Here is a 19,512-nt window from a genome sequence, read left to right as displayed (position 1 = left end):
ATGGGATCTCACCTGTAAGGGATGAGTGAGTGATGTCATTATCCTTATCTCCCTTTGACCTTCTCACAAGCCACAGAGCTGCCATTCAACCTTTATTGATAGAAGACAGTTGCTCAATTTTACACTTAGAGTCTTGATGTTGCCCGAACATGGTGTCTTTGTGAATAACAATTTCAATATCTTATCGGGGTCATGTTACACAAAGCAGACGAGCAGTGCAGGTCAGACGGGTAGCACTGGGATTGTGTCTAAGGGTGGTGGATACTCAGTGGAAAGTTCCAGAACTAGGAAAAACTTAAAGCTCGCCCTTCAAGGCGGGGCTTAATGCCAAAACTCCCAGGCAGCTGGCTGAGCTGTTGATTAAACAGAACATCCTGGCTCTAGGGTTCGGGAACTCCCAGACACGGAGTCAACATCCATCTGGTGGAAAGAGGGGGATGGTGCGTGAGGCTGCAGCTTCTCCAGTTTTGTCTCAACTTTGCTGGGAGAGCATTTTTCACATTTGACTAGCTCACTCCCCTGTCTCTCTTCTAACCCAGCTATCTGCGGAACTTGCCACTTGGGGAGTCAGTAATTAGCAAGGAGAGAAAAAGAAACATAAAAACAGCTGCAGGGCAAAGGGAGGTGAGGAAGTGCCAATAAATATCATGCATTGAAGTTTTGTCCACCACTCGCCACGTGGTTGAGCTTTACATGGTTCAGTTGGCTTTCATTCCATCAGGGGTGTCTTAAATCCCAGTACAAAAGCACCCCCCTCCAGTTCCTCCCTCTCCCATCGCATTTTCCCTTTGAAAGCCCCCCAAACCCCCAAACAATGGCACCACCCCTCTTAGGTACATGCAAGAAGAGATGTGAATCATGAACAGGTAGAAAAATATCTGGTCTCCAATATGGAAAAAATAGGATGTTTCACAGTATCAACAGTGCTTGCTGGTTCTAAAAAGTAGCCCCAGGCTGCCAAGGGATTACGAGCCAGTTAGAGATGTCATTCTCTGGCCTGTAGGAGTTAGGATGGCTGGGAGGTAGGGAGGGAGAAGGAGTCTCATTCCAGAGGCCTCGGGCTGGGTTTGCAGAAGTTGGGTGGATGGGCCACAATAAATATAAATAAATTTACACACGGTCACGGTGCCCGGCATGGCCCAGGAATCTGCTCCAGTAAAATTCTAACAGACTATCGGAAAGGTGGGGTTGAAAGCCACCTGGACTGGCTCCCATTTCAGAGTTCAGCTTGTCCTATCCAAGAGACAGGCTCAAGCTTCTCTGGCTCCACTTCCCGCCCTGGGCCTGTCCCCCGGAGGCTGCGGCTGAGGTTTGATCCGCTCAGCCGTTTCCCATGAGGATGAATTCAAGGGCTTTCACCCCAGGGTGTTTCCTTAATGCACCAAGGTGTCCCAAAATGGGGTGCAGGTCATTGAGGTCACCCAGCCAGGATCCAGGATGGAGAAGTCTCACTCGACATGGCCAGGCGTTCGGCTCAGGCCTCCGAGGAGTGTCAAGGAGTCGGGGGATGCTGGGTTGCTTGTCCACCTTCCTCCGTCCTTCTGACTTGGAAGAGCCCCCCAGAAACTGCGCCGGAAGCTCCAGGGGGAGGCATGAGAAGGAGAGCGGCTGCTGAGGGGAACCGCTTCCCTGTCCAGCCGGCAACTTCGCCACAGGTCCAGGAGAGGCTTCGGGGACAATGAGGGACCTGCCTTCTGGGAACACCCTGTTCCAGTCAGTTCTCTGCCCAAGCCGGGTGCCGGGGTTCCGGGGCAGGTGAGGCTGACAGCTCAAAGCAGGGCTATAGGCTTGTTCCCCTGTGCACCCAGGTACTGGGAGGAGGAGCTGGTGCCTGATGCGGCCACACTGTCCGGAGTGGAGTACGCTGTGTAGAGACCCGTCACCTGCAAGTCTGGGAAGGACTGGTCGTTGCCACCTGAGGCAGGGGTCAGGCCTGAGGCCCCCAGGTCACAGCCAAGCGGGGAGTCTCCAAAGGCACCCAGCGTGTCCAAGCTGAATCCCTCGTCCTTCATCTCCTCCCACAGGTTCCCTTTCAAAGACAAAAGCATTAGGGTGAGCTGGCTTCACATCAAACGACCTGAGTTCGAATCCCCCATCTTAGGGAAGAGGCAGAGACCATGTGTGGCGTCTAAGTCATGTATTGTAGAAAAAGGGCATGGGGCCGGGCCTGGTGGCTCAAGCCTGTAATCCCAGCACTTTGGGAGGCCGAGGTGGGTGGATCACTTGAGGCCAGGAGTTCGACGCCAGCCTGGCCAACATGTCCAAACCCCATCTCTACTAAAAATTAGCCTGGCCTGGTAGCACACACCTGTAATCCCAGCTACTTGGGAGGCTGAGGCACAAGAATCACTTGAACCCAGGAGTTGGAGGTTGCAGTGAGCCGAGATTGCGCCACTGCACTACAGCCTGGGTGACAGAGTGAGACTCCATCTCAAAAAAAAAAAAAAAAAAAGCATGGAAGGGCCAGAGTCGCAGCCCCGGGCCCTCACCTTCCCACTGAATGTCTTTGGGAAAGTCACTTCCATCTCAGAACCTCAGAATAAGATGGAGATGATCAGTGAACCCAGCTCCTAAGGCTGTGGCAAGAGTTAAACAAGAGGACTTGTGAAAAGCGTTCAGTGCTCATGGTATCATTATGGTCAAAACCAGGGGGACAAGACAATGCTTCTCTTTCTTCAGCACATCGAACTACACCACAATCCAGGGGGAAAGAGGCAGGGAGGTACAAATATACCCACTTCACAGCTGCAACTGACTTGCCACCTTGTCCATTTCCCTCGCTAGAGACAGAACTCAGGGCAGAGGCTGTCTCCACCCTTGGCTGGAACATAAGAGCTGCACCCGTGCTAGTGAATGGATGAAGTGTGAGCCTTCACTGAAACCTGAAATTCCCTTGTTCGTTCATTCATCACGTCCCATTTATTGGAGATGATCACGCGGCAAGGCAGCAGGTCAGAGTGTGGCCTGGCATGGGGCTGGCACATGTGAGTTGAAGCAGTTACTGATGAAAACTTTGGGGTCAGACTGAGGTTTAACTCCAGACTCTGCCACTTACTAGCCAGGTGACCTTGGGTGAGTGACTTCGCTTCTCTCTGCCTCAGTTTCCTCCTTGGCAGAACAGGGATGTGGAATGGTGGTGACCTCAGGTGATGCCTGTGGAATGCTTTGGCCTGGCATACAGCAAATGCTCATTCCCTGTTGGCTGTCATTGGCTGTAACAGGTTGAACATCCCTAATCCAACCAAACATCTGAAATCTGAACTGCTCCAACGAGCATGACCTTTGAGTGTCTTGTCAGAGCTCAAAACTTTTCAGATTTTGGAGCATTTTGGATTTCTGGATCAGGGATGTTCAACTTGTAAAGGTTGTTGCTACGGGAACAAGACTGTGGGGCAAATGCAGGCTGTACAGTCCTCTCCCTCACTCCCTTTGGCCCCCCGGCCTCTCCCCTCCCCGTTCCATTCCCATCACTCCATTCCTCTGGCCTCACCCTGCAGAGCGAAGTCCATGATGCTTGGGTCGAGGGCATCCACCTCAGTGTTCATGTCGGTGCTGATGTTGATGAAGTCTACAGGAGCCCTTCCCATGGCGGGGTGGGGGAGAGGGCTGGGGCTGAGGTCCGGCAGGGCGTGCAGTGGTGGGGTCTGGGCTGGTGCTGGAGAGTCTGGAGCAAGATGTGCCTGGGGCTGGACCTGATGGTGCAGGGGGACTGACTGCAGGGACAGGGTCATCAGTGGCTGGGGTGGGAGCTGGGAGACAGCCAGGCAGCCATGCGCCACGGCCACTGTGGTGGCATGAGTCAGCACGGGGGCCTCTGGTTCCCCCGGTTTGCCAGGGCGCCGGCAGCTTTCAGGCCGGTCGGAGATCAGCTTGTCCAACTCCTCTGCAGGCAAGTGGGAGAGGTCACTCAGAACCCACCCAGCAGTTACCGGGCCCCAGCCCAGGCCTGGGTTTAAATTCCAGTGTCACCACCTGTGTGACCTTAGCAAGCCTCTTGGACACTCAGAACCTCTGTCTCCCCACCTATGAAATGACATAGGCATCATCTCATCTCACAACTTAACATTGCCACCCATTGTAAATGAAGGTGTCTATTAAATACTTCTCTGCGTCCTAGCCCAAGCTGGGTGTTAATATTTTATTATTTTAAACATCTCTGCCCATCTAGCAAAACATCATACACTCTGCACAGGGTTGTTATGGAGATGTAACAAAATCACAAACTGTGCAGAATCTTTGAGGAATAAGAGACGACATCAAAGGCTGGGCTCATGCAATCCCAGTGCTTTGGGAGGCTGAAGCAGGAGGACAGCTTGAGGCCAGGAGTTCAAGATCAGCCTGAACAACATAGTGAGATACCATCTCTACAAAAAATAAAAATTTTTAGCTGGGCATGGTGGTGTGTGCCTGTAGTACCAGCTATTGGGAGGCTGAGGTGGGGGGATCACTTGAGCCCAGGAGGTTGAGGCTGCAGTAAGACATGATTGCACTACTGTACTCCAGCCTGGGTGATAGAGCAAGACCCTGCCTTTAAAAAAAAAAAAAAGTCATCAGATAGTAACACTAGCCCCTTTCATCTTTCATTGGGACAGTGCCTTACAGGACAGCCCTGTAACCCTAGGACTTCACTTAAATCTCATAACAGCCCTGCAAGAAGGAGGTAAGGCCGCGATTACAAATCCCATAAGACTGGGACAAAATGTATTAACATGCAAGGGGCCCTAGCCACTCCCTGCTACTAGAGAGACATTAAGAAATGTTGCTGTGGGTTAAAAATCCTTAATACTCTTGGATATAAACAAGTAAAGACAAATTACTCTCAAATTATTTTTGGTTAATGGCTATGTCTTGTTGAGTGCAACGCAGGGTTGAGAGTAGACTGGTAGAGTCCCCAGATCTATTTGGGTTGTACCCATTTTAGAAATGAGAGCACTTAGAATGTAGAAGGCAAAATAACTTGCCCAAGACTTCATTCTGAATATGTGTCAGCACTGGCCCTGGGTCTCAAGCCAGACCCCAGAGCTCTCGGTGGGGTGGGGGCGATGTGATACACCCTCAACTGAGGGACCATTGGCTCCTGCTATAGCCCTTCTCCCTGCCTTGAGTTGTTCATCCCCAAGCCACACCCCTCATCCCATTCCTACCCCACACGGTGATACCCAACAGACTCTGGCCATACTCCGAAGGCTGGGGCAGTCCGCATGCATATGTCCCTTGGATGGCCCCTCCCCAAATCCATTAATTTTTTTTTAAAAGCAGATGCAATCCTTTTTCTAATTAGGAACAGGATAGATGTTTTGGAAAATACAGAAATATGTGAAAAATATAAAAGTTATCAATGGTCTCTCCATTCACAGTAAAGATTTTGGTGTATTTCTTCCCAAACACACAAGCATATTTATTCTCATTCTCTTGCTCGCTCTCTCTCAGATACATACATTTTTGGGATGGAAGTGAATATGGATATATATGTATTTTAAAATGTGATCTTGCTGTGGATATTGATTTATAACCTGCCCCTTTTCACTTATTGTTTGAGAACATTTTTTTTTTCTTTTTGAGATGGAGTCTTGCTCTGTCACCCGGGCTGGAGTACAGTGGCTTGATCTCAGGTCACTGCAACCTCCGCCTCCTGGGTTCAAGTGATTCTCCTGCCTCAGCCTCTTAAGTAGCTGGGATTACAGGCACCTGCCACCATGCCTGGCTAATTTTTGTATTTTTAGTAGAGATGGGGTTTCACCACGTTGGCCAGGCTGGTCTTGAACTCCTGACCTCAGGTGATCCACCTGCCTTGGCCTCCCAAAGTGCTGGGATTACGGGCATGAGCCACTGCGCCCGGCCTAACATTTATTTATATTCCAAAAATATTTTAAAATATTTCTCATCTCTAATACTTGCATGGTATGCCATTCTATTTATTTAACCAACCCCTCTTGTGAGATGTCTGGACTGCTTTCTGTGTTTCACTCTTAGAAATAATTTTGTGATGGATAACTTTGTTCACAAACCTTCTGCTCAAATCTTTGCTCTTCACAGTACACATTGTCGGAAGTAAAATAATTGGACCAATCCATGGGTACCATTTGCAGGTGTTTGGTATATTAGCTTTCCCTCAAAAAGTTTAACAGCTTAAATTCCTATCCATTGTATACGAAGCTGTCTATCTTTCCACATCCTAGCCCACACTGAGTGTTGTTATTTTAAACATCTCTGACAATGTGGTAGGAAAGCAATGTGTATCCCATGGTTGTGTAGTTTGGCATTTCTGGGCAAGAAACTATGGATGATGAGTGAGATCCAACAGCTTTTCCTGTTTCTGATCAGGCCCCTCTACTACTCCTGCCACTGGATAGGGTTGGGGAGGGGGAGGCCTATTTCATAGGAGGGAGGGAGGTTTGCCAGACGCCTGTCTTCCCATCATCCTGGCTGAGAAGTGTTGCAGACTAGCTAGGGCATAGGCAGAGCTGGGGCTGGGCTGGGAGGAGGGGCGCGTGCTGTGTGTGTGCATGCATATGTGTGCGTGCATGTGTGCGTGTGTGCACACACTAGGGGCTGTCCGGGCCTCTTGGCCATGCTCCGGTGGATGGTGGCCAGGTCCTTCCTCTTCCACTTGTGTGTGCACACGTGTGTGTGCATGCATATGTGTGTGTGTGTGTGCACGCTTCAGGCTGTCTGGGCTGTCCGGGCCTCTTGGCCATGCTCCGGTGGTTGGTGGCCAGGTCCTTCCTCTTCTGCGTGTGTGTACGTGTGTGTGTGCATTTGTGTGTGTGTGTGCACACTGTGGGCTGTCTGGGCCTCACCAGAGTTGGCCGTGCTCCGGTGGATGGTGGCCAGGTCCTTCCTCTTCCACGTGTGTGTGCGCACACGTGTGTGTGTGCGCATCCGGGCCTCGCCGGGGTTGGCCATGCACTGGTGGATGGCGGCCAGGTCCTTCCTATTCTGTGTGTGTGTGTTTGTGCATGTGTGTGCATTTTTGTGTGTGTGCACATGCTACGGGCTGTCTGGGCTTCACCGGGGTTGGCCATGCTCCAGTGGATGCTGGCCAGGTCCTTCCTCTTCTGCGTGTGTGCACGCACGTGTGCATTTGTGTATGTGTGTGCATTTGTGTGTGTGTGCGTGCTGCAGGCTGTCTGGGCCTCACTGGGATTGGCTATGCTCCAGTGGATGGCGGCCAGGTCCTTCCTCTTCTGCGTGTGTGTGCGCATTTGTGTGCACAGGTGTGTGAGTGCATTTGTGTGTGTGCGTGTGTATTTGTGTGTGTGTGTGTGCGTGTGTGCATCTGGGCCTCACTGGGTTTGGCCATGCTCCGGTGGATGGCAGCCAGGTCCTTCCTCTTCTGTGTGCGTGTGAGTGTATTTGTGTGTGTGCGCGTGCGCACGTGTGTGCATCTGGGCTTCACCAGGGTTGAGCATGCTCTGGTGGATGTCCACCAGGTCCTTCCTCTTCCGTGTGTGTGTGTGTACATTTGTGTGTGTGTGTGTGCGCGCGCTGCGGGCTGTCCGGCCCTCACCAGGGTTGGCCATGCTCCGGTGGATGGCAGCCAGGTCCTTCCTCTTCCACTTGTGCATCTCCTCCTCCATCTTGTCGATGCGGGCCAGGTTCAGAGCCCACAGGCAGCCCTTGCGGGAAGAGCCGCTCATCTTGTTCTCCACCTTTTCGAAGCACTTGTTCAGAGACAGGTTGTGCCGCACCGAGTTCTTCCACCCGTCGGGGGCCGTCTATGAAGACACATGGGCATTCAGAGGCCTCCCTGTAAGCCCTTCCCCCCACCCCGGGGATCTCCTACTCAGGCCTATAGGGGCAGGACACTGCGGTGGCAGGAGTAATTTGACAGTGCCTGACACTCAGCCTCAAGTTGGAGAGACAAGAGAGAGTGCTGGGGACTGAGGTCAACTGGTGTGGCCATGCCCTGATGAGAGGGGAACTACAATTCAGCTCCGGCCAACTGTTACTATAGGAGGATGCAGCCTGGCCTGCTGGATCTTCCATATTCTCTCTCCCATTCAGGAAGCAAGTGAGGAAGAATGATGCCAATAAATGGATAACTGGTCAAGTGTATTCAATGCAAATTTACTTTTTTTTGCGACAGGGTCTTGTTCCATCACCCAGGCTGGAGTGCAGTGGTATGATCACGGCTCACTGCAACCTCGACCTCCTGGGATCAAACAGTCTTCCCACCTCAGCCCCCCAAGTAGCTGGGACTACAGGTGTGCACCACCAGCAAATTATTTTGAAATGCTAGATAAGCAGATATCACAATGCATCTCACACCACATGTGTGCATGTGTGCACACACACTGTACCGCAGTATTTTTGCTAAGGACACTGTCCAGGCCAGGGACCCCACAGCTTGGTGTACCCTCTAACTTCCTGCTCCACTTTTTGCTTTGATGCTAACAAGGGTAACATTACTAGTGACCAACCCTATGCTGGAAGCTGCCAGGCCCTTTATCTGCAGGATCTTCACTGACCTTGCCAGCTTGGGATGATTCTCCACACCTGACAGATGAGGATACTGAGGCTCAGAGGTGAAGGCTCTTGCCAATTCTGTTGTTTTGCATCATTATGTTGTACCGAATCTGTGCTGAGTAACTAGTCTGGTGCCTCTACCCTTTTCTCCTTGGGAGGCCTAGTGAACTCCTCTTCATCTGCCAGAGCCCCGTTCAAATGCCCCCCTCTCTTTCTTTCTTCTATGTGAGTGTATGTGTACATGTCCTAACCACCAGGATGTACAGACATAACTGGGAACCGAAGAGGGTTGGCCCAGGGCCAGCCCTGGATTCTGGCAGCACCAGGAAGAGACCAGGGCAGCTCCAGCACCTCTACCCTGGCTTGGGACCCCTCACCTTGAAGTAGGGGAAGTGCTCCTTCATGAAGCTGTAGATCTCGCTCACAGGCAGGCTGCCTGTCTTGCTGTTCTTCAGGGCCATGGCGATCAGACAGCTGGGGGCAGGAGGTGGGGCAGGGCAGGGCAGGCCAGGCGTGAAAGGGTCTCAGGCTGACAGCCCAATGCCTCCTCTGCCAGGAAGCCTGCCCTGCTTGACCCTACACACTCACACACAGTGAGCTCTCAATATCTTTTTATGGCCCGATGTCTTTCCCACCCTTTGCCCTTTCTCCTTGACCCTGGGCACAACAATTGGTACTGACTTGAGAAGTCTTACCCTTTCCCCTCTTTATTGCATCCCCATAATTTTAATGGCTATGAGCCTTTAGACTTTACCTAGGTTGTTTCCCCCTCCCCAAACTCCCACGAGGTATACAATACTATTATTTTGATGACTTTTTACATTTGGGAAAATCGAGGCTCAGAGAGGTCATCCCACTTCCCCAAGGCCACGCGGCTTGTGAAGGAAGTGAACTGTGGCACTGGACTCAGGTCTGCAGTGGGCTCTTGACCCCGGGGATGCTGTGATGCTCCTTCCTGAGAAAACTCCCACCTGGGGGTTCCTCAATCCCCAAAACCTCCCCCTTGGAAGTCTGGGCTGCCACAGTAGCTGTCTGAGATGCCCTGAGGGCAGCCTCATCCCTCTCCTCCCGGAGCCGCCCTTGGCCCTGACCCGGCCCACCCTGGACCTCACCTGTACGAGTAGATGGGCTTGGGGTAGTGTTTGGGGTGCAGTTCCTGAGATGAATGCACAGCCATGTGGGGCTGGGGGTAGGGAGGCCGCACCCCAAATGGGGGGCCATAGAGGCCCACAGGAGGGCACTTCCCACAGGCAGGGGCAGGGAGAAAGTGGCAGAGAGAGAGAGAAGGTGAGAAATAACATAGGTCACTCACAGTAACCCTGTCCCCAACCCCGTTTCAAAACGCCTTGTGTGGGGATTCACAACCATCCAGGAAACAATCTTGTCTCCGCTCAGGGCAGGAGTTTTGGGGGAATGGAATGAATGACCCCATGACATGAGCATGGGGGGAATGTTATCCCCATGTGCTGGGTGAGTAAACTGAGGCTCAGAGGGGTCCCCGGCCAGCCCAAGGTGTCTGCTGCTCAGTCCAGGGCTCCCCTGAGCCCTTGGTACCTGCTGGGCACCCGGGGGTAGCGGGAACTGTGGTTGGGTGGCAGGTGAGTACAGATGCGGCGGGTCCTGCAGGCCAGATGAGGGCTGGCCCCCCACCGGGAACTGGCTCATCTGCTGGGCCGGAAGAGGAAGAGACAGAGGGTCAGGGTGGGGGTAGACACCCAGTCTGGAGGGTACTGCCCGCCCTCCGCGGTCCATGCAGTGGCACTTACGCTGTCTCTGTGGCCAGTTATGGGGCCCAGACCTGGCATGCCTTGGGGGGCCATGCCTGCTGGGCCATGGAGAAGGGGACTTGGAGTGGCTCCCACATGCAGGTCGGCCACCCCAGCCAAGGCACCTGCAGGAGAGAAGCACAGAGACGCTGCCGGGCCGGAGGAATGATGGCTGCCACCAGGAACAGCCCAGTGCCCAGGTGTCTCCGAGAACGGAGCCAGCCCCTGTCCTCGGGCCAGGCACATAGTAGGTGCCTGGCAAATCACTTCCCTGGTGTGTAGTGAAAAGTAGGTTCTTACCAGCTATATAACCTTAGGCCAGCCTCAGTTTTCCCATTTGTACTTGAACTACTGATTCCCCTAACTATAAATTTGCTGTGAGGGTTAAATGAGATAATGTCTATCAAGTGCTTAGCACACTGCTGGGCATATGATAATATCTCAATAAACATGAGTCAATAATAAATGATAATCATGATTATGTAATACCTTAGTTCCTATCCTTCATGAAGCTAAAACACCAATTCACTGTTCATTTCTTGTCCTCAAAAACATGCCATGGCTCCCGAGTGCCTCTACGTTTCAGTCCAAAGTACCTTTGTGCCTCCTCTCCCCTTTGCCAAGCCCTGTTGCTCCACATAGGATGAGAATAGCAGACATACTTCCCCCATCTTGTGCTGGGCTTGTGACAGACATTGCTAATCTATCACAGATTCTTACTGCACTAGCCTGATTTTAGGCAGCCACCTCCAATCAAGCAAAGTTGACCTGCAGGATGGTCTTGCCCTAGGGCCACCTCTTCCAGGAAGCCCTCTGGGTCCTTCAGCTCTCTCTGAGTTCTAGCTGCCACTGTCCCTAGATGTGTTTGTCTTGTCCTTCTCTCTCTGACCAGATCATCAGCTCCCTAAGAACTGGGACCACATCTTATACCACTCATTGCTCCAAATGCCTGGCACAGTAACAGGCCCACAGAAAGTACCCAACAGCCACAGTGGAGAAAGAAGAGGTGTCCTTATTTCACCATTTATTAGACATGTCCTGCATTCAAGGCACTTTCTGCATTGAATCCTCACAATGTCCCATGCAGGCAGTTCTGTTACACTTTTGCTGCAAATGTGGAAACCAGTCAGGAGAGAAAGCACTTGGCTGAGATCACACAGCTGTTCCCTGGGGGTTCTAGATCAGGGGATGGCAAACTGGCAGCCAAACTCTGTTTTTGTAAATAAAGTTTTATTGGCACAGAGTTGCATTGATTCATTTACATATTGGCTGTGGCTGGTTTTGTGTTACGATGGCAAAGTTGAATCGTTTTGACAGATAGTTGACCTACAAAATCTAAAATATTTACTACCTGGCCCTTGACAAAGTTTGCTGACCCCTGCTATACATGCTTTGCCCAAGAACAATTTGCCCAGTGAAATAAATAATCCTAGACAAGTATTTTTCAACCACTGGTACTTTTAATATACTATTGTTTATTGTTTTGTCACTGTTTCGCTTTTCTTCAATACTTTCTGTGTCTCTAAGCATTTTATCCATTTGCTATGATTGCAGCTAACTGCCACTAGCTGCCATTTATTGAGCATCTACTGTGTGCCAGACTCTATACTCAGCACTTTCCACATATTATCTCTTGGAATCCTCTCGATCAGGGGGCAGCAAACTTCTTTTGTGAAGGGCCAGATGGCAAATATTTTAGGCTTTGCTAGCCAGATGGTCTCTGTGTTTTTACAACCCTTGGAAAATGTAAAATCCATTCCTAACACAAAGGCTGTACAAAAACAGGTCGTAGGCTGCATTTGGCCCATGGGCTATAGTTTGCCAACTGCCCTAGAGGTTCAAGATGCACCAGTGTGGCAGCAGGACTGTATTCACAGAAACCTTAGCTCACCCAGGGCCTGGCACACAGTTAAGCAAATGATAAACCACATCTCTCTAAGGAAGGGAGCATTTGTCCCATTTTACAGATGCAGAAAGAGAGGCCCAGAGAGACTGGGAGACCGGGTCATGGCTGCACAGTGGGTGGGTGGCAGGGCTGGGAATCACCCCTCTCCTATATCACCCTCCTCCCTGCCCACCTTGTCCCTGAGCCTACCTGGGTGTGGATGTGGCACGCAGGGGCCACCCAGGTCCACGCGGCCACTTGCCATCTGCTGCAGCCGAGGCACGTCCACCGCCGTGAGCCATGACAGCGACTGCAGGTCCCCGGGAAGGTCATCATCGCTGGTGGTGGCTAGAAGCCTGCAAAGAGGAACAGAGAACTCGGGCGGGAGGGGGAGCTTAGGCCAGCTCCTGGGGGTGCATCCTGACCTCTGGAAGCACCCACTTAATGTGCCTCATCTCCCCAAGCCACGCCAGCCCTCCAACCTGCCCGTCCCCAAGACTGGACACGGGAACCTGGTCCCAGATCCCTTTCGGCAGCCAGATCTTTCATCCTCATCATTCCTTCCTTAGCCCACTTAACGCATCCTACTTAGCACCTACCACATAAACAATGCGCGCGAATATTTGTTGAGGACTTGACCACTGCCAGGCGCCAGTCAAGCCTTTTTACACTCCCAGTCACCCTACGAGGCAGGTGTTATTATTCCTATCTTACAGATGGGGAAACTGAGGCACAGCTGGAGCTCACCTACTATGGGACACTACAGCACAGAGCACTCAGGGCCTGTGGGCAGGGTCCCACCTGCCATGACAGGATCAGTCACCTGACTCCATGTCCGGGGCAGTTTCCTGCTGTACTGTAGCTGTGAGGAACACGGAACTTGGGGACGGTCTGCGTGGATGATCCTGCCATGTGCTGAGGCGGCTGAGTGCCTGCTACCTGCCAGGCCCTGGACTCAGCATTCAACAAGCACTGTCCTGCACAATCCCCACAGCTGCTGTGAGATGTAGGGTGGGCCCACACTCCCCTTGTACAGATGAGAAAACTGAGGCTCAGAGCACAGAGTCACCTGCCCAAGGCAACACAGAACAGGAGGTGGTGGGGCTGAGACCCAGTCAGTGCCTCCTGAGCCCTTCAATTCGACCCCTGGTGGCCCCGGGAGGCTCCAGTTAGGACCCACGCCCACCAGTCGCAACAGATTCATGGGCAAAACATCGCTTGTAGTGGATGTAGGATAGCTACCCATGGAGGTGCCAGACAGGTCAGTGATTTGGGATAGCCACGTCACTCCCCAGTGCCCTGAAGTCACGCTTGCCACGTGACTCCAAGAGCGCCGGGTCTTACACCACCATGTGGGCCCTGTCGTGATGGTGCAGACCAGCCCAGGAGCACACGCCAGACCCCACCACATCTGCCACCCCTGCAGCCAGCGGCTTTCTGTGTCACCACCAAGAGGCCCACAGTCTAAATTCTAAGCTCCATGTTTCAAAAATAGCCTCATAGATTGAGGGGCAGAGAGAGGCGGGACACTGACCCATCCTGCCCTGGTTTTCTGCGCCTCTCGGAAGCTCCAGCGAGGCCCAGCCCCTTCCCTCCCTCCATCTGCTTGGCCAGCTCTGCCTCATGTTCTCCCTCTCCCTCCTCCTCCCTGTCTCTCTCTCTGCTCCTCCCCATCTCTCCCCTCTTGTGTTTTAGGGCCACAATTAGCGTTGCCATGGCCACACTGCTCAGTTGTCACAGGGCCGGGCCCTGGGCCCACGAAGCTGGCATCAGGTGACTGCCTGGCTGCCCCCGCGATTGGCTGCCTCATAGGGAAACAGAGCCTGGAAACGATTTGAAAACGCGGCCGGCCGTGTCAGTGGCAGCAGTTGGCCCGGCTGCTGTCCCCCGGCATCCCATTGTGTGACAAACGACTGTTGCCCCTGTGGCACGTGGCCCCCATTGTCCCAGGGGCTCAGTGCAATTGTTTCTGCAGCCCCCCCCGGCTGCCACCCCTCCAGCCTGCTCGTAACTCATCTGGCCAAGTGACAGCCACGGCCCCGGGCCTGGGCGATACCATCTGTCCCCTCAGGCCCTGGGAGACCACAGGGTGAGGTGCAGGGGCAGGGCCTCCTATGCCACCCGCTGTTGGGGGTGCTGGCCAGTCCTCACCCTCCCTTTCTCACCCACTGGCCAGCCAACCTCCTGGCGCCTGGTGGTGCAAGCCATGCTCCTGTTCAGTAACCTTTTGTGACTCCCCACTGCCCTGGCTGCTCTGCTTGGCACTGCGGTAACAAGGAGAAGTGGAGATGGATCCCTGCTGGCAGGTTTGGTAAGGTGGCTGCCCTCCAAAGCTCCCTGAGTAGTCGGGGGGGAGGGGCTATAAATAAACCAGATTCCTAAGTGCCACTGTGGGGCAGGATCTCTGGCAGCAGGTAAACCTAACAGGCAGTACCCGTGGTGGTTAAATATTTGGGCTCTGGATTCTAATCCTAGTTTCCAATTGCCTGTGTGCCCTTGGGCCACTGGCTTAACCTCTCTGAGCCTCAGTTTCCTATCTGTATAATGGGGATAACAATAGCTCTTATCTCATAGGATGTCATAAGAAATATGTAATTGCATGTAAAGCACTTGGAACAGTGGCTCACAGTAAATGTAATATGAATATTTAGCTGCTATTAATATTAATACCAACATGAATGCTCATATTAATATTCACCAGGTCACCAGGGGGCTGGAAGTACACTGAAGCTTTGGGGTCTGGGGGTCACATCGACATGCCCCGGCCACTGCTACCACTAAACACTCCCATGTAATGAGCACTGCCTGTGTGCCAGACCCTGGGTTTTACACTGGCCCCATTTTACAGATGAAGAAACTCAGGTCTGAGTGGTCACTTCAATGCTGTCAGCCTGTTTCCCTATAGAGTGAAGATTACACGAAGTCATGTATTAATGGCTTAGCATATGGCTGAGCATCTAGTTGGGCTGAGTCAATGGCGCTCTCTTGATTCTTCTCTTTCCTGCTACTCGTGAGCCCCTCTGGCTCCCCCTTCCTGCACCCCACTCCTGCAGCGCCCCCGCAGGCCCAGGCAGGGCTCACCTCCACACCTTTGCATTTGCCGTTCCCCTTGTAGGAATAATGCCCTTTCTGCTCCCTCCCCTGCACCCACGCCCACCCCTGGAGGCTCACTGCAAAGTCTGACTTCTGGCCTCTTCACCCCAGACATCCTGCAGACATCACTGGACCCCACCTCTTATTTTACCTCTGGAAAGCAGAGATTGGTTTGCTCCCCATCTCACAGTCTGGAAAAGGACCAGGGCTGGGGTCCTGACTCCCCGTGCAGGTTCCTGCTACCCTGAGAGCAGCAGCTCCTCTGGGAAGCCTTTGCCACCCAGACCCCAGGCACAGGGACCCACTCTGCACCCTGACTGCTCTCTACACTTCGCCAGGACCAGCGAGTCCTGCACTGTCTAGGTCTCTGCCCCATCACCCTGCCTTCTGGCTCACTGAGTGTTGGCTCCAAACCCCATATTGCCCCATGTCCTTGCACACAGTGGATGCCTTTGTTTTTTGAGACGGAGTCTCGCTCTGTCGCCCAGGCTAGAGTGTAGTGGCATGATCTCAGCTCACTGCAACCTCCGCCTCCTGAGCTCAAGCGATTCTCCTGCCTCGGTCTCCTGAGTAGCTGGGAGTACAGGCACAAGTCACCACGCTGGGCTAATTTTTGTATTTTTAGTAGATATGGGGTTTCACCATGTTGGTCAGGCTGGTGTTGAACTCCTGACCTTGTGATCCACCTGTCTCGGCCTCCCAAAGTGGGTGCCCTTTAAATGCCTGCTTGGCTGGTTGAAACAGGCTGACCGCAGGCCACCAGTGCTCAGAGTTGGTGTGACAGTGATGGTCACATCTAGCTCTTTTGAACTGACAGAGCTGTCTTCTGCCTCCTCAGGTCCTGCCACAGCCCCAGGACAGGGACAGAGAGTAGGCAGCCCCACTTCACAGATGGGGAAGCTGAGGCCAGCCCAGTAAAAGCAAAATCCCTTTGTTTATAAGTGAGGCAGTCAGAATTCAAACCTGGGTCTGTCTGCCTCCCTCAGATTGTTCCTGTGGCACTACAGGCGGAGATCAGACGTCTTCTGGGGGAGATGCCCCACCCTGGGTCCCGGGCTCTCACTTGGGGCTGTGCGACCGGCATCTCCCAGAGAGCCAGTTAAAATGCAGAGTTGGGGCCCCAGCTCAGACCCTGAAGCCCCACCCTTGGAACTTCCAGCTGCTCTGGGGGAAGGACAGCTCACAGGGGGCACGGCCAAATCTCAGGCTTTGACTGGACAGATCTAGGTTCAAGTCCTGGTAACCCCTGAGCTGCGTGACCTTGGACAAGTCACTGCAGGTCCCTGGGGCTCCACTCCCTGGCTGTCATAGGATCAGGTGAGCCACTGTGTGACTGACTTTTGGCACAGGTGCAGTCCCCAACTCCCTTCTCGGGGGTTTGCTGTACATGCTTGGGGTCGATGGCCAGGCCCCTGCTTCCCCACTACCCCAGGCATCCCAAAGGTGGTCTGGTCCTCTCTTGTGCCCACTGCCCATGTCAGAATGTCCACCTCAGTGCACCTGACAGGTGGCCCCAGCCAGCACCCTGGACACCTGCAGTGGCTGCGGGCACCAGGAACACTGTGGTGGGAGTCCACTGGCTCCGAAGCCTGGCTAACTTCCTGCTGTCTCTTACGGTCTCTCTGGCATTCAGGCATGTCTTCTATGTGCATAGCAAGGGCCAGGGGCTGACGCGCCAGGGCCTACATGAGAATGTCTCATCCCCCAACCCCCTGCCCACACTGACCTCTGTCCCCTGCAGAAAGGTCAGCACGCGCCCCTCTCCACAGTGGCATGCGAAGCCCGCTCCACACCTCTCCCTCATCAATGCCTGAAGTTCCCTCATTAAAGGCGTCCCCATGTGCCCTCGCCTCTCCTGGTGCCTCATTTGAGACAGTGTAAACTACAGGGCTCACAGCAGCTGTAACTCAGGAAAGACTCCTTGGTTCTGGAACCACCCATTCTGGCTTCTCAGCCATAGGCCCTGGGGAGGGCACTTAATCGCCAGCCTCAGTTTCCCACCTGTAAAATGGGCATGAGTGATAATAATAATAGGAATAGCCACAATACCTCATACCTCCCAGGCTGGCAAACTGGTGTGGAGGCAGAGTGGCTTTGTGATCCACCCTGCCATCTTAGAGGGTTTGGGAATATTCCCTGGTGTGTGTGTAACAGAGACAGCCACACAGAGAGAGACCCTAAATCAACCTCCTAAGTTTCTCCTCTACTGGAAAATGACAGCACATTTTTAATTCAAAGAAAAAGGCACATTCTAGCCCCACTGCCCTGGGCTCTCCTCCCAAGGCCTGTTCTGCTCCCCATCTGGGTGTGTCACTTCAGTTCCTGGGTGAGAGGAAAATTCAGCCCCGCTAACCCTGAGTCATCCATGTCACTGACACCTGCCTGCCTGCCTAGGGTCACCTCCAGAGGAGGCTTTGAGAAGAATCAACTTCAAAGACCCAACTCTGGCCAGGCGCGGTGGCTCATGCCTGTAATTCCAGCACTTTGGGAGGCCAAGCCAGGCAGATCACCTGAGGTCAGGAGTTTGAGACCAGCCTGGCCAACATGGCGAAACCCTGTCTCTACTAAAAATACAAAAAGCTGGGCACGGCAGCATGCGCCTGTAATCCCAGCTACTCGGGAGACTGAGGCAGGAGAATTGCTTGAACCCGGGAGGTGGAGGTTGCAGTGAGCCAAGATCACGCCACTGCACTCCAGCCTGGGCGACAGAGCAAGATTCTGTCTCAGAAAAAGAAGACCTAACTCCTTCCACCCGCTTCCTCCACTCTCCCTCCATCTCTGACTCCCCTTCTCTCTTCTTCTGTGTCTGTCACTGTAACTGAGGGGCCCTGGAAGGAAGTCCCAGCCCTGCCCTTCAGGTTTGGTGGCATCTGATTTGCTTCCTAACCTTCCTGAGCCTCAGTTTCCTCAACTGTAGAATGGGGGCAACAATGATGAAGGCAGAGCACCCACAAGAGCTCTGATAAGTGCCCATCCTCCCCTCTTCCCCCTTCTCTGACATGGCGTCCAGGGTCCCCGATCTCCCATGGACCTGTCTCCACTCCACTCACCCACAGTCCCCTGCATGGTACCAGCCCTGCCGCTGGGTCGCCCAGAGCCACTGAGCCAGGCTTTCTGGGGAAGAGGCCGGGTACCTGCAATTAACGCATCCCCCAGCCTCAGGTGGTTCCTGCACACCCAGTGCTGGGGAGCTGTGGCCCCATCCCGCCCTCCAACCTGTTCAGGTGACCCCCGTGCTCTCACTCAGGTGTGGTGTGTGACAAGCCTCCGTTGCACTAAAGGTCCCAGCTGGGGCCAAATGTCCTTCCCCCCTTCTCCGTGTGCCTTCCTCTGTGTCTCCGCGCCTTCTGTTCCCTCACAAAGGATGCCTTTCCTTCTCCTTCTCTGCACCTTTCAGTGTCTCCCCATTGGATTCCCGAGTTCTCTGAGGCCCAGGGAGCACTCTAGCTGGCTACAACTTTCTTCTGAGCCCAACTGGTGGCCCCAGGGAGGGCAGGGGCTACACCTTCAGGTCTTGAGGGTCTCTAAGGGTCTGGCAGGGAGGAGACCAGGACAGGACAGGGGTTGAGTCCCCTGCTGGGTGCAGGCAGCCCCCAGAGACCCTGATGCTGAAGCAAGGACCCTCATGCCCCCATGGGAGGAGCCAAACTCCCAGTGCCCAGCACAGGGCCGGGCACACAAAGCCTGCTCCATAAGTACCTGCAGATGAACACAGATGAACAAACAGACCCAGCATTCTGGTTGCTCCACCCACACTCCCCTGGGGTCAGCTGTCCCCTCATGGATGTGGCACGGGGTGGACAAGTCCCTGGTATGCGCCCAGCCCTGAGCTAAAGCCACTTTCACACTGGATCTCACGTCATCCTTGCAAGAGCCTGATCGGGCAGGGACTGTTGTCATCACCGCCTTCCCATCTGCCAGACGGGAACACCGAGGCCAGAGAGAAACAGGCCTGTCTAGGGTCACCCAGCCAGGGAGCGGTGGAACCAGGACATCCACCTCCAGAGACCGGGTTGGCCACAACAACCCTGTCCTTTTCTCCCTGGCTGAAGAAGCGTGCTCTATTACAGAGGTCAACGACCTCCAGGCTGAGGACCAGTACTGGTCCGTGGCCTGTTAGGAACCGGGCTGCACAGAAGGAGGTGAGTAGCAGGTGCCTGAGCTCCACTACCTGTCAGATCAGCAGCGGCATTAGATTCTCATAGGAGCGTAAACCCTGTTGTGAACTGCGCACGCAAGAGATTTAGGTTGTCCACTCCTTATGAGAATCTTTTTGTTTTGTTTTGTTTTCTTGAGACA

At 53.5% G+C, this 19,512-nt stretch overlaps 1 protein-coding gene across 2 annotated transcripts in view; it reads right to left on the bottom strand.

Moving 5' to 3' along the window:
• Window positions 1–79: 79 nt before the first annotated feature.
• The window catches only part of FOXN4 (forkhead box N4), a 31,212-nt gene continuing 11,779 nt past the window's right edge, over window positions 80–19,512 (bottom strand). The window contains exons 3-10 of one of the 2 annotated variants that reach the window (XM_032168756.2): window positions 12,331–12,476; window positions 10,236–10,360; window positions 10,024–10,134; window positions 9,582–9,709; window positions 8,847–8,943; window positions 7,511–7,718; window positions 3,491–3,883; window positions 80–2,029 (exon numbers count right to left, since the gene is read on the bottom strand). In XM_032168756.2, coding sequence (XP_032024647.1) covers window positions 1,770–2,029; window positions 3,491–3,883; window positions 7,511–7,718; window positions 8,847–8,943; window positions 9,582–9,709; window positions 10,024–10,134; window positions 10,236–10,360; window positions 12,331–12,476 — 1,468 coding nt within the window. In that variant the 3' untranslated portion in view covers window positions 80–1,769. The remainder of the gene's footprint in view (window positions 2,030–3,490; window positions 3,884–7,510; window positions 7,719–8,846; window positions 8,944–9,581; window positions 9,710–10,023; window positions 10,135–10,235; window positions 10,361–12,330; window positions 12,477–19,512) is intronic. The other variant, XM_058425431.1, reaches the window with a different exon arrangement.

This window comes from Hylobates moloch, unplaced genomic scaffold (assembly GCF_009828535.3).
Source record: "Hylobates moloch isolate HMO894 unplaced genomic scaffold, HMol_V3 SCAFFOLD_12, whole genome shotgun sequence".
Classification (NCBI taxonomy): domain Eukaryota; kingdom Metazoa; phylum Chordata; class Mammalia; order Primates; family Hylobatidae; genus Hylobates; species Hylobates moloch.
The sequence above is the reverse complement of the archived record's forward strand: the minus strand, read 5'-3'. Positions and strand labels throughout refer to the sequence as shown.